At 32.9% G+C, this 15322-nt stretch overlaps 3 protein-coding genes across 7 annotated transcripts in view; all 3 read right to left on the minus strand.

Annotated features, from left to right (window-relative positions):
• Positions 1-3441, minus strand: part of LOC125062602 (anion exchange protein 2) — a 40791-nt gene extending 37350 nt beyond the window's left edge. For 2 of the 5 annotated variants that reach the window (XM_047668635.1, XM_047668633.1), the window contains exon 1: positions 3299-3440. In XM_047668635.1, coding sequence (XP_047524591.1) covers positions 3299-3352 — 54 coding nt within the window. In that variant the 5' untranslated portion in view covers positions 3353-3440. Of the gene's footprint in view, positions 1-240; positions 396-3298 lie in introns of those variants that run through there. The other 3 variants (XM_047668634.1, XM_047668632.1, XM_047668631.1) reach the window with 2 other exon arrangements.
• Positions 3442-6062: 2621 nt separating this feature from the next.
• LOC125062795 lies at positions 6063-8675 on the minus strand. Its single transcript, XM_047668957.1, has 5 exons — positions 8583-8675; positions 7487-7623; positions 6745-6855; positions 6401-6484; positions 6063-6224 (listed from the first exon to the last, which is right to left on the minus strand). The coding sequence occupies exons 1-5, from the start codon at positions 8641-8643 to the stop codon at positions 6126-6128; spliced, it is 492 nt and encodes a 163-aa protein (XP_047524913.1). The 5' UTR covers positions 8644-8675; the 3' UTR covers positions 6063-6125.
• A 1972-nt stretch (positions 8676-10647) lies between these two features.
• Positions 10648-12138, minus strand: LOC125062707. Its single transcript, XM_047668786.1, has 2 exons — positions 11769-12138; positions 10648-10888 (listed from the first exon to the last, which is right to left on the minus strand). Exons 1-2 carry the CDS (start codon positions 11992-11994, stop codon positions 10668-10670), a joined length of 447 nt encoding a protein of 148 aa, XP_047524742.1. The 5' UTR covers positions 11995-12138; the 3' UTR covers positions 10648-10667.
• Between the last annotated feature and the right edge of the window lie 3184 nt (positions 12139-15322).

Consider the following 15322-nt stretch of genomic DNA (forward strand, 5'->3'; position numbering starts at 1 on the left):
AAAAATTAAATAATAACTTTTTAATGCGTTAATTTAATTTTACTTTATAGAAATATCTGAAGAATCGGAATATACACACGAGTGTTTTTAAATTATATACCAAATAATAAATTAAAATGAAACGTTTGTAATATACATTTTTTTATAGTTGATACGAGTTATATTACAATTTTAATGAGGGTATTAAAATACGTCTTTGTTTTTTGAAGCACTTCGTAAAATCAAAATATATGAACTCACCTGCGGCGCGAAGCCAAGGAAAGACAGTTTTCGGCGACCACTACTCATGTCGGCGAACTGTTACAGATACGATTTCATTTAATGGCGACGGCGGTCTGACTGAACGTTTATTTTACCGGCGTGGCCGAGGCGATCCGTCGTAAACGACGCCGACGCAACCTTCATCAGCCCTGCACTTACCTGTCAACAGTAAACAATGCCTTGATTAGCGATAATTAAAATATGACGTTTTACACATGTCAACAGTCATGTTGTTAAAAAAAAATGGTATACGAAACGAAATTAATTTCTTCTTTTAATGTGTAATAAAATAATTTCTTTTACATTAGATTAATATTTCTTAAATTATCTATATTTAACTTTATGATACTAACGGCCAGTCTCGGCTTCGCATTGCTGTACGTTTTTTCACGTGTTGGAATTGGCCTAGGTATTTAATGAATCATTCTAATGGTGAACATTTTTGAGGTCGGTCCAACAGGTTTTACAAATCTTACTTTTTTAAAATTCATATTTTAAACGTGTATAAGTGATGTGTTTTTGAGTCACTGATATACTACCCATGTGTATCTCAGTGATATACTAGTATAACAGTTAACTCACGTGGGTAACTCCGTACCTTCTGGGTTTGATTCCCGGAAAACAATATTTTCGGTAATAATTAGTTTCGGCTTTCAAAATCTACTATTGTAACTAATGCAGAAATTTCAAATGAATGTTTGTTCCACTAATACATAAACCAAATTTTTTCACAAAGACATTTATTAGAACTAAATCGTATTTTTTTATTTATTTAAATTTTTTCTTATTTAAATTTGATCAATTAAATTCTACCCGTACTGAGATTTTTGTTTTTTGAAGGAAACTGCGCAATGATTATTATATTTTTAAGTTCCAAATATTTTTGGAAACAGCGATTTTCCAAGTCAAAGTTTACATTGTGAAGAACACAATTGAAATTTTCTTAAATCTTATTTTAAAATATAAACGTCTGGGAAACAGATATTTATCAAGCACATTGTGATATGTATCTGATTTACATAACTAAAGAATACTGTGTTATCTTCAAAAATCATTGTTCCTTTAGCCTTCCGGTGATGTCTTTAAGATATATAGAACATATAAATATATAGTATGTTCTACACATCTTACCTATTATTTCTATAATATGTACATTGGATTAACTACTGTGTGTGTACTCTTCTGCATATGGCCTCGGTGTCGTATAATTTTTTTATTGACGTCAATTTATTACCAATTCCCTTTTGTGGCGTCAGTCAAATCCTAATGAAGGGTCCTATTAAAAGTGCTAGTCGCTAATTAATATTTCTAAGTGAACATTGGCATCAATAAGTGTGTACGTGGTACATGGTACGCGAGTACCTACTAAAAAAAGTCAAAAGGCTCGAGTATGTAGTTAACATTACATTTATCACGGCGATCTTACTTCAATGATACAAACAACATTGACAGTTCATATTTCAATTCGATAGCAAATTAATATGTTGGATGTTTTTATCTAAATCGCCATTTGACAAGATCAACTAGGAAATAGTAACTTGCTTATATCAAATAATATAAAAATTAAGACTATTCTTAATATTATTAGTTATACTTGTATATGTGTTATATGTATAATTATAAATACGATCAAGTTATTATTATTTTCTGTTTTATTTAGAATGTGTATTGGTAGTAATGGGTACGTTTTCACGGTCTTTGCTACAAATACTGTTTCTGAAAATATAAAATAGTTGTACATATCCCTTGCTTATGGACTGCGGGTACTTACGCGGACGGCACGGATTTTACTGTTTAAAGTACCCGCAAACTTAAACACGTAGCATATAAGATATGTATATGGATATGTAGTGTATATTTCTGTAGTATTACTTATACTATATTTTTGTAAGTGGGCAAAAAACTACTTTACTGTCAATAAAAAAGAAGAAGAATAATTTCTTATTATAGTATGTTAACAGGCATCGGAGGAGAAAATATAAAGACAATATGAACAATATTGACACAATACGTGACAACGCCTATTCATCAGACAAAGCAGCTTGGTTTTGTAAGACGAGTCAGTGAACATTTTCATGATGTCAACTGTATGAAAGTGCTATATTATACATATGTAAGAAGTAACTAGCTTATGTGGTCTCTGGCAGAATGACCAGCGCTGTGGAACATTCTGCTCCTCAGCATAATTCTGAGCCAGGGCCAATTATAGCCACAGCACACACGCATTACATTCTTGAGACGAACCGAATGGGAAAAGGAAAAAAATTATATATCTCTCATAATATCTTTTTTATTTAATTTTTTCTCTTTGATTATTGTTATTTTGTGTGTTTATGTGTGTGTGTTTTGGTTTGTAATCAACGATATGTCTATGTTTATGTATTTTCGAATATGGTTGTTCGGTTTGAACCTTTTTGTAGGTAAATATTATGCATCTGTGGCTATCTTTTACGTGTAATCATTTGTTATTATATGTTTGTTAGCTGTAATAAATAAAATAAATGTGACTTACTTGAATAGGTTAGAATAGAAAAGTTCATTAATTAGTAACAAATTTACATCTAAACTACTTTTGGTTAGTCTTTCGTTACTTTAAACCACATAAATGAATAAACTAGTAGATATAATACTATTTTGTTACTCCTACCTTAAAAACCACCACGATAAAAGAATTGAAGGACGAACAATATAAAAACTAATTACATTATTTAAATTAAAAATTGTAATTAACTGTTAACTATGCAGTTTAACTGTTAGTCCTTTCATAAATATAATATAAGCTTGTGTTGAAGATTTGTGTGTTGAAAACATTTCTGTGATATAAAATGATAAAGCGGCATTGCTATTGGTAGCAGTTTGGGTGAGCCTAAGTTCCGCAACAACAACGCGCACTTTATTCTAAACACTTTGTCACCTTCAAATGAATGTAAATTGAATCGGAAGGTAAATTCATGGCTCAACTCTTTTTGGTGTCAGATTAGTATAAGTAACAATTGCATTTATTAGCATTAGTATATCAATTTCGTAATTTTCATACCTGTATGAATTCCCTCCGATCAAGCATCGTGAAACTCATTTCTACCAACAACATTTTTTCTACGCCTACATCTTTCTCTATACAATCCACCCACAAATAACGTACATTTACCCAACGCAGGGAGTTTCGCGACCGAATTTGTTGAAACTGCCGTACAGAAAATGTGCTAAATAATATAATATATCATTAATCTGCTTGATGAGAGTGACCGCAGACAAAATAACATTATATGTCGTAGCTGGATAGTAAAATTTATCACTTCACAACAATTTTATGAAATGGTCGTAAGTCATGAAATCTAGCTATTTCCATTCAATCGATATGAACAGCTAAACACAAGGTCAGTTAATGATATTGTTATCGCTTAATTACCATAACATTGTAACATTAGATTACCGTTAAGAGTCGGAGAGGGACTTTATGTAACGACTTTTACAGGCAAACATTCAGTACAGTTTAGAAATCTGGTGAAAAGGCAACAAAGCGTAAGGACTTTTTAATTTTAAAACAAACAGCAGTCAGCTGATGTCGGCACTACGACTAAAAGTTTTTCTAAAACTGTCGTGTTTTCGGACGCCTTAACATGTGTTTTGGTGGACCACGTGTGTACGCAGGTGGCTCACTCGTCACCTCACCACCCGCTCCTCATACTGCGACAGATAAAGGTCATTCATACATAGCATATCTTTATAAGGGTACCTGTGGTTGCGGTTTGGTTCCTATCAGCAATTTAGCTCATCAAGTAACATGAGATTGATGTAATTGTTTCTTGACACAAATGAATTATATTTCAAACTCCATCGGGGTTATTCAGTGCGAAAGGAATCTGAATAACAACAGTACTTTAATAGGATGTATGCAGGATGCCGTCTTATGTACTTAATTTTAATGTTAAAATTGCGTTCTACGGGTAAATGCAATGATTTCGCAAGTGTAATGTCGGAGTAAGGTCTAAAAGCCATACGTCCAATCCAATATATATCCAATAAAATAATTTTACCATCCCGTGGTTCCAAGACACTAACAAGACTCTTCAAGCTGCACCGTGCTTTAGGTATATATAACAATAATTAGTAAATCTACGATATGCCGACAAAGAATTCGTTTTTACAACAAACTCCCAAGCGAAATTAGAGAATTAACACTAAATAAATTCAAAGCCCTCGTTAAACGTAAATTAATCAATAAAGCTTTTTATAAATTTGACGAATACTTAAATGATCCTAATCCTTGAGAATGATTTGCTCAAAACTTAGCGATTAAAAAGAGTGGCGTAAAGTTTCCTGCCAGTTCTTCTTGCCCGCTCTACGCCCTTGACTTGCGAACTGAACTAAATTTACAATTAATTTAACTTTTTTTTTGACGTTCATAAGTGTACTTGTTTACCTATATGAATAAAGCTATTTTGAGTTTGAGTTTGAATTATCTCAAATTTCGGCTGTATAATGCTCAAAGGTGTTGAGAACTTGGAGAAACTGATCGTGATTGGTAACACAGAAGGCAAAAGATTAAGTGGCCGTCAACCAACCAGATGGACCGAAGTGAAAGACTCATTGTCTTCAAAACTATACACTGTAATAAGAGAGGCGCTGTACAGGAACTGGTGGAAACAGATAGTCCGCGTCAGATGCTCACCACGACTCTCAGACAAGAGCTACCGACTGAAGAGAGAGAGTCTGAGGCCGCGCAAACATCAACCCTGAGATCGTTATTCCGAGTATTATTCGTTATATGTTTGCATTTTTCTTTTTCCTTGGTCGTATGATGAAGGAAAACATCGAGAAAAACAGGCATTTCTTAGACCTAAAATACGATGGTCAAGACGACTGATGATGATTATCAAGAAAAAATATATTGACTTGCCAAGACGAGTTGTAAAGTCACAAAATAGGAAATTTATATCGTATAAATAATTCACTAAATGTATGCAGTATGTATTTAGTAGGTATGTATTAATAAAGGTTGAAAAACCTACGTTGCTATAAGTTAGATATAGGCGCTAAAACAGTAAACGACAACTATACTACTTATATCGCATATCTTCTTCAAATCTTCCTGAAATTTTGTATGTTTATGACAATTACAATTTATTGAAATATGACAAAAATACTTTATGCTGATTTACTTACATTATTACAGTTCCATTAGCATCTTTAATTTTAATAAAATATTCTGTTCTAGTTAGGTTTAATATTCATTACTTCATTAACTGAAAATCTACCTATATTAGTATACTCTTTGTGTAAAATAGTATGAAACTTGAGTAATTCTTGACAAACTTTAGACAGTGTCAGATGTAAATTTGAAAGTAATTAAAGATAAAAAACCTTTGCTTTTATTTAAGATCATTTTAAATCCGATGTCCTACAGATTATCTGAAATTGGAATCATCATAGAATAAGAATTAAATATGGACTCAATATTTTACTGCTTATTTGGGGCTGTTAGGCTTATCTATCTTAATACCAACTATCTTAATATATATAAATTACGTGTCACGTTGTTTGACCGCTATGGACTGCCAAACTACCAAACCGATTTCAATCAAATTTGCACACCATGTGCAGTTTGATCTAACTTAAAAGATAGGATAGCTTACATCTCAATTTATACCCGCAATAATATTTTATTGCAAAATAATTGTTTATTTTTTGACAGTCACAATTCTAACAAATGGCGCTGTGTTGTAAGTACCAACGTTTCAAATAAGCTACAATTTAATGGCATAACCACCAAAAAAGCATGTTGGTCCCCATAACTGGTGTTACTACTATGTAATATAACTAAAACCTTAGCCACAGCAACGCTTGGCCGATCTGCTAGTAACTTATAAATTAAATATATCCGGGTCTTCCCGCCACAAAGCGCCGACTTCATTAAATGGTGACTGTAACTCCGCAACTTCTGCTGACTCGCTTTGACGAACCTGATAAATAAAAACAATTCGGGAAAATTTATATCAAACCTTCTTATTGGAAAACACCAAAATAAGTGACCTGTATTAAGTCATATAACTTTTTACCATTATTTGACAATATTATTTAGTAATTATCAGAACTCCTCTCATATAAGTAATATTACACTGTTAATTAAATAGCTTACACTTCTGCGAGGCATCAAAGCATTTCTTCTAAAAGCCACTAGAGTTATAGGTCTATTTCTTCTTTCAAATGGTGCGAAATAGTCCTGTAAAAATAAATTTACGTATTATAAATAGATACGTTAATTTAAAAAATTTCAGGCTTGTCAAGTGAATCCTTTGTATTTTTCCCAGAGAAACATAATATTTCGCTTTGGAAAGCACAGAAGACTGATGAAACATAGACTAATCAGTTTTATTAAACCAGAATTATCCGAAATTTTCAATTAAACATTTGAATTAACGCGAAATATTTATAAAAAATCGGTAAGGTGCACTGTACATAAAATGGTTAATTTGGAGTTACCTTACTGAAGTATGGATCTATGCCAAAGTTGAACGGCTTTGCGAGTCTCGTGAGCAAATGTGGAGCCTTGAACATCGCGTTTTGGACCTCTTGGTCTTCCCCTTGAGACTGCTATAAATTTTATGAATAATTATAATAACGTTTTCCACGACATTTCGGTGCGTGCCTGGTGCTGGCTCAATAGACTTTGACCAGTCTTTACAGAGTATATTACAAGAACACTCTCTATTCTATAAATCTAAAACTTCCATGACGGGATTATGTAGATACGACCGGTGCATAACATGGTAAATATAATATGTAAATAGATCAAATCTCCTGAAAGTTTTTAAGACATTTAACGCGTATACAAATCTTAATATATATAAATATAGTGTCACGTTGTTTGTCCGCTATGGACTCCTAAGCTACTGAACCGATTTCAATCAAATTTGCACACCGTGTGCAGTTTGAACCAACTTAAAAGATAGGATAGCTTACATCTCAATTTATACCCGCAATATTATTTTATTGCAAAATATTATTTGATAGTCACAATTCTAACAGATGGAGCTGTGTTGAAAGTACCGTTTCACATAAGTTACAATTTAATGGCATAACCACCAAAAAAGCATGGTGGTCCCCATGACTGGTGTTCTCCTACCGTGTCCCTTGAATAGGTTACTACCACGTAATATAACTAAAACCTTAGCCACAGCAACGCTTGGCCGGTCTGCTAGTTGACTATAAATAAAACGCTTACCAACGATGGTGGATGATACACCCATAACGATTTCATGTCTCGTTTCTTATCCAACGAAACTGGGGTCGCTTGGTATTCACTTAAAGATATCTTATAAGATGTTGTCTGGTTTACGTCGTTGGAAGGCTCCTTTGTAGCTAGAGATAAATATTCAAATGTTTATAGATTCCCTATTAAATAAAGTAGCTGGGCAGAAATATTCGTATCATTGTTTGTTACAACCAGCAGGCATTTGTTCGTACCGTTGTAATAAACCAACATGCTATAGGCCTAACAACTGTCTTGCAACGGCGAAACAAGGAAACTAATGCAGAAATATGAAGCCAAGAATAGTCATTTAGTGATGATGGTTTTAGTATAATTGTGAGCACCATGTATCTACATAATAATTTAGTTATCTGCTGCATTGTTTTTTATAACAACATGCGCCTATTTTATGCGTCTTTTTTATTCTAAGAACATGGTCTTCACATATAATTATCAAATCATGGTATACAAAATATTGTTATCATTTTGAAACGGTAAGTATGGAGTTTCTTGCCCATTATTCTTCCTTTTGGAAGGGCAAATAGTTTTTTCTAAATTGTAATTTTGACTTTCAAAAGTGCCTTTTAAATAGGCCGAATTAAAATAATTGATTTGACCTTGACAAAGTAAGTTATTGAATAAATATAGTAAATAAATGATATTTGGAATTAATAGCACAATGTCATTATAATATGGACTGGAAAGGATGAGCAAGTATAATTTGCGTACTTATCAAAGTCACGCAGCTCAGTATCGAGCACAGCCCTGCGATTCTGTAACTCACTTTTCGAACTCACACAGCGGTTTTCGCATCGGCGGTCGCTCTCAAATCAGTCGTGAAGCAGTCATTTTATGATTTGGCATTCTGATAAACAATAAACTACAAGCTCCCACCTTTTCAGCATGCCAAATCATAAAATGACTGCTTCACGACTGATTTGAGAGCGATCGCCGATGCGAAAACCGCTGTGTGAGTTCGAAAAGTGAGTTACAGAATCGCAGGGCAGAACGTCAAAATTCGCGGATGCCCTTCGCTGCTTTAAATATAATTATATTGGTAAATACATACTCTCCAACGTTGCACATTTGACACTGAATACAAAAAGAGCAGGTAAAATATTATATTTCATTTTTAAACAGCTTCTAGCCCACAACCGTTTGCTCGAATGTTTGAAAACGACAGTTGTTGGATGATATGATGCCTTTGTATGTTTTGTTTCAAAGTTCCAGGTAAGACAGTGCGATTCGCGAAATCATAAAGTAAGTAATAAATAATAAGCATTGATGAAGACTATATATCCGCTTTGAATGTGGCTTCGCACCTCGTAAACACTTAATATAAACTGATAAAAAATATAGCTAATTTTGCACGCAAAGCAGTAAGCACCTAAGATTTAAATATTATTGACCCATTTAACAGTATAATATGTATGGTCTAAAGTAAATTATTAATGCTATTATAATTTGTCTTACAGCAAATAATTTCAATTCTGTAAAGATGTGAACCTTTTATTTATTTAGTTAATTATATTATTATTAGGATAGTTGAAGTATTTTAAACAGGTGTAAAGTAGGTAGATTGTTAAAAATGTTTATGGACTATCCCCAAATAAGAAAGAAATACTATTTTATCGACTTTCTAAGACTTCTGATATATATATATATATATATTAACAAAGCACAGCACACATTTATGATATTTATTTAAAATAGCTTTCAATTGAAATGCGAAATCCTTTTTCTTATTTACGAGTAGGTAACTGTCTTATACTAAAACGAAACATTTTTTTTACTCTAGAATTCTATTCACTTGCTGTTTTGTCAGACATATTTTAATTAATCTATTAAATTCACTACAATCAAATAAATTATAATAATATATAATCCTTTACTATATTGGTGCTCCAACTATACCTTGAATAAGCGTTGCGTCAATTTTGACAATACATAAACATTTCTGTTGGTCCTTAACCAAGCAACGTGTGAAAGATTGTTCGTACATTTGATCCGCAACTTTCTGCTATATGTCCAGTCTGTCCTAAACTGTACATCTCAAAGTCCGTGCTATTACTTACGTGCTAATTTTCTGACAAAACTGCGGGCCCGATCTCAATAATGAGGTTTTGCTCCGCGTGATTCCAAACTTGAAATATCAACACAATTGATATTGAGAGAACTATACCGAACTTAGAAAAAGGGCGGTGGTTTTGCATAAGACCCGTTACATAAAGACTATTCAAATAACAAAAACACACCAAACCTAGGAATCAAGTTGGCTTTCGTAAGTCATCCGCCACGTCTTTTGTTAATATTTTTGTTGTTTATGGGTCACGTGTAAATATCCCCTTGGATTTCTGGGCGAGACGATTTTTATTTAAAAAAAATATTTTTTATTTATCTTACGCAGGAGATAAAGACCATGCATTACGAACGCTGAACTACGCTGCTGCTAATAAAATAATTTTAAATCAAAATTTACTACTTCCCAAGTAGTTATATAGTAGTTATATAAAGACCTCATTCTTATTTTAAAACTAAAAATATAATTATTTAGTCAAGTATTTTTCCACAATATTTATTCAATTGTTAACGTTGAATATGTAAGTAACGTTTTGTTTAAAGTCTTAACAAATAATTACCATAATAAAGGTTTACGTTCATTAATAAAATGTTTCTTTATGTAGGTATCTAATACTAATGTGGGTTCTTTGATATGTATAAATATCTGTGTGATAAATGAAAAATGAAGTGAAAATCATACTGTCAATTATTACCAGGATTTGACGCAATTTTCTTATCTGTTTGTAATGGACGCACGACGGATGAATTGATATTAGTCTTCGTTAACGTTTTCTTACCAAAGAACTAAGGGCAATATTCAGAGCCCTTTACTTTGGTAAAGGAGTGTCAAATTGAATCAGTTTTATAATATTACTCCTAGATTCTTGTCCTAGCCGCGTTGAATAAGCTAATATGCGTGACCAAAAAAACTAATATTCAAGTGTTGTATAATATTTATGCTTGATTTTATGTGTAACGGATAGAAATGGAAATCTTCTGTAGAGAACCATAAGAAAAATGCCGCAAAGATGTCGTCACAAAGGTGACAAGAAAATAAAATATTCAATAGCTACTTAATTTATTTTTTTTCTTTTCACGGACTCAAATCCGGTTCAAAATCATCTTTTCTAGTGCCATCACATGGCGTTCGAGTACATGGTCTATGCTGTTCCTCTATTTCACCTGGGGCACATCGGCCGGCGACGCACAGACGCCTTCTGGTTATAATTCCGTCCCCACATGTAACTGAACAATCACCCCATTTGCCCCAACGACTCCACACTTTATGACGTTTTGTTAGGTCTTCTGACAAATCTGCAAAGTTAGGTTAGTTAAGGACATTTTATTAAGATCGTATTAATTTTTAAAAGGAACCGGCGAGGCAACGGTCATTGTAGGTTCGGTTCTACAATTATGTATGAACCCAATTATGAATATAATGGCTTCATTAAGAACATATAACAATAAATGTTAAGTTGCCATGGTATGTTCTGCAGTCACCTGAATTCTCGACCCGGCTATCTACCACCAATTATTTTTTTCGTGCATATGCGAAGTAAAACTTGTTTGAAGGAATTGTGAACGTCAGTGAGAAAACTAGTAAACAAGTCTAAAACTCAAAAACAAGACAGCGCGAACTAGCTATATATTATAGCTCCCGCCGAGTTTCGATTCCCGTAGTCCCCTAACAGTCAGGCCCAGAAGGCTGATAATCTGAGGAAAAGGTAGGAATAGATGCATGCATGCATGTAATACATTGCCAACGTGGGAGAATTTATACATCATCACAAAGGATCGTGTAATCTAAAAGATAACAATTATTTTTGATTTGTATACTCTTTTGACTTAAAGGTAAAAGCTACAAAACGTAGAGGGAATATTATTAACGGGAAAATATTTTATGAGTCTTTTCCCCAAGTTTGATTTTGTTCTCTTTGGAGTAGACAGTCTTGGTCCATGCGGTTCAAGTGCACAGGCGCTACTTAAAGATTAATATTGGCGCCTGAGAGATAGTATCGGTGACTCACAGCTGATGCTATCCTCGCTCAAAGAATAGTATCGCAATACAGCGAATAAATGCTGCTAACATTAAAGGTACCACAGGCACCAAACGTTTTCAATTAGTTTTAGTTTTCTATTTATCCATTTTTAATGACTATTTATAACTACGTAGTGAATATTGTTAATTACTTACCAGTATTAATATTATATGATTCCGACGGCGTTGAAATAGATGTAAATATTTTCTTCCATTTCCAGCAAGTGGACTTGCTTAACTTACTATTATGATTTTCCTTTGCAATCAGATCTACCAGCTCATCTAATTTAATATTAAATCTATCATTAAAGCTATATTGATCACATAATATATATCGCCGTATTATAACCAATGATAAAGTTGCGTATGTTTGTAAATTCATTAAAAATATAATTAAAGTAGGTTCTAAATTATAAACTTGCCAAGAAATATAATAGACAGAAATAAATGTCACTACGAATAATGACTGAACTTTGATGTTTCAAAGAACTTGATATAGTACCTACATAGACGTATGCTTAGTGTGAAACCGTGAATAAGTACTGGTAAAAAAATTAAAAATAATAAGTACTGGTTGGCAACCAGTAAATTCTGCGTCTCTAGCGTGATCAACCGTTCCATCGCGAGGAAATTATTAATTGTTTGCTCCCCGATCCCAATATGTGTAGACTCCCATTTTTAATTCGAATTAATATATTATACAAGTTTAAAGCACAGATATACTACTTTAAATTTAATTCTACTATTAATTTTTAAGTAATAGTTGAATTAATTATTGAATATAAAAACGAAGAAAGTGAATATAGACACACATTACAGAAACCAGATGGGCAGCATCGCTAAACACAAAAGAATTAGCTTTAATGAATAATAATTCATATTTTTTTTAAATATTAATTTATTAAAAACACTATAAAAAGAATAATATTTTCACTTAAAATTCTTTATGATTGCGGTTTAAAGTCTATTCTCTATTCAAAGTGTTAATATCTGACCTCAAAAGATTTCCTTAGGTCAACCATAATAAAAAATTAAAAACATTCCTATAAACTTTTATTCTTATTGTATAGTGATTGTGTCTCAATGTAACATTAAATACATAGATCGATAAATCCATTGTTTGGGTACCTACATCTAGACAGGTTTTAAGCAGTTAAAATAAAACACCAATTATTATTCACTTTATTTGAAGTCGAGTACACATTAACACAGCATTTTGTTCGAGCCACTGAGCTTATGACGTTTAGGTTTAAGTTTTTATTAAGTATTTAGTTCGCGTAAGTTCAGAGCTCCAACAAAGTCTACATCAGACATTAAGAATAAGGTGTCACAAATACCAAAAGGAAGAAATTTTATATCCGGTACCTACACTTATATAAAATAGAATTTAACGTTATCACAATAAGACTAGATAAATAGCAATAAATAATAATTCCAATTGCTTGAGCGCTTCCCAATTTACTACAGGCTAATATTCTTCAAGAACAATATAAATATAAGATGCGCAATCAATTAACACAATACTGAATCAAAGCAAAAATGGCAATTAAAAGTATTTTTTAGGCCCAACAGTGAATAACACTACAGCGTTTAAAAATCGTCAAAAACGTGAGTGCAATATTTCAATATTAGAAAAGAAGTTTAATTTACCTAAATATAGGTGTAAAAAAAAAACAAGTATAATAATTAAAACCAAACGTTACAAACTTTAATAATCCGAGCATTATTAAGTCAACAACAAGCTATATTACAAAATTAGTTACAACGAGAGAAACAAAATATTTTAACTAACAAACAGAAAAATTGTTTTAAGTTCGACGACTAAGCTGTTGTTCGGCATGTTAGTATCTCTATTTAATAAATTGCCCGACGCAGGGGACGAAAGAATGATTGTGAGACTAACAGAACTGAGACATTATTAGAAGAAGAAAACAAACTAGTTCGAGAGATTAATAAGGCCCTATTGATGTATGCCAGAAGACCTAGAAAACATGTTTATAGTCAAATGAATTATCCATAGTTATAGCACAACAAAAATTAAAGGTTACCTTGTTGCCTAACGATCTACGGGGAAAAAAAATTGTCTATTATCATGAGTACATACACATTGCCATCATAGAACTCATAAGTTGTGTTGTATCAGTATTTCGTATTTCCGGTAATTAAAATCCTCGTACTAACGGTATCTTTAGTGAAGAGACAGAGCCAGGGACACTATTTATGCTACACTATTTATGACATCGTCCCTTATTTATGCTAGGAAACACTTAACGACGACTACAAAATATGTTATACAAGTTATATATACATATAGTATAACGTAATTACAATTTATGGTCACCTACTATGAAGATAACCTGAAACCTTATAATTTTAACACTCAAATTGCGAGTTTATTTGTTGCTTACACAATATACGTAACAATTTCTCAATCGAAATGAGATTCAACGTCTTTGTAGCAAAGGCACGGTGTGTCCGCAATGTAGTAAATTAAATTTAAAATTTAGACATTAAACTGGAGTACCGACGCTATATTTACATGGTAACATCGGAACTGCAACAAGTCTAATCTAAGTTATGCGTCCGTCGTACCAAGCTCAAAATGTTTAGACCCAGGATGGACATCCGAGTTCGTATGTACAAGGCTGGAACGTCGTACGAACGAGCCGGTCGTTATTAAGAGCTTTTAACAACCTGCGCCGTACTCAGCTGCAGTACGGTATTTACAAAAACTCGTGACAGTTGTCAACTCCACTTTGAGAATTTAACGTCACACGTTATATTCTCTAAAGCTCTTTTTCAAATCCATACAGCCAAGTAAACGGCAAATAATGACAAGCAAAATTTAAGAGTATAATGAACACATCGGAAGTAGAAAAATTTTTGCTATAATATCACTGCCAATATAGATGTGGTTGGGCTTGGAGTTATATATACTGAGATCATAGGGCGATAACGAAATATTAAGTACTTCATATTATAAAAAGAAGATTTTATAAGTCAGATCTAAGCCAAAACATTATAGATAATTATTATATAAAATTAACACAGCGTTCTTCTATCTTTATATCAACCATTTTTGGTTGATTGAACCACAGATTCTTGAAAATGGGATGTTGTTATTTTTTTGTAATATTTACTTTGAATCTGAAATTCTCTGTAAATATACTGAGAAGATGATTACATAATTGTGTAGTGCTATCGATAACCAACAAAGACTATCCAGATTATAGTTTATTCTCCCTTTCAGCCAAAGACCACTTTCAGGTAACAAGAGTTTTTATCGACGTCAAAGTTCTAGATTCGACATTTATATGCACGTTTGGATATTAATCCTGTAATCATTAGGATTATATTATAATATGGGTCCCAATACAGGTTTTACTCGAACTAATTTGCATAATGTAGCATGCTTAAGTTCCACTTAACTGGTCAATGGGTCGCTTGCACGCGTCTCTTTTGACAAGATTTTTAAGGTCTTTGTTGGTTATAGATGATTTGAGGGCTAAGATGGTCACCTCAATTGTCCATATGTTTTGCGGCTCCCACACCTGCGGTAACAGATAAAGTCACTTTGTGTATGAGTGATCACCCACTAAGCCCAATTCATTTGGCCGAATGAAAGCGTCACGTCAGATGCAAAGCGGTTTTGTCTTTTACCTTTCACTGTGTACAGTGCAGATGTGGAGGTGGTACTGCCCCGTTCGAAC

The sequence above is a fragment of the Pieris napi genome, chromosome Z (genome assembly GCF_905475465.1).
Source record: "Pieris napi chromosome Z, ilPieNapi1.2, whole genome shotgun sequence".
NCBI lineage: Eukaryota > Metazoa > Arthropoda > Insecta > Lepidoptera > Pieridae > Pieris > Pieris napi.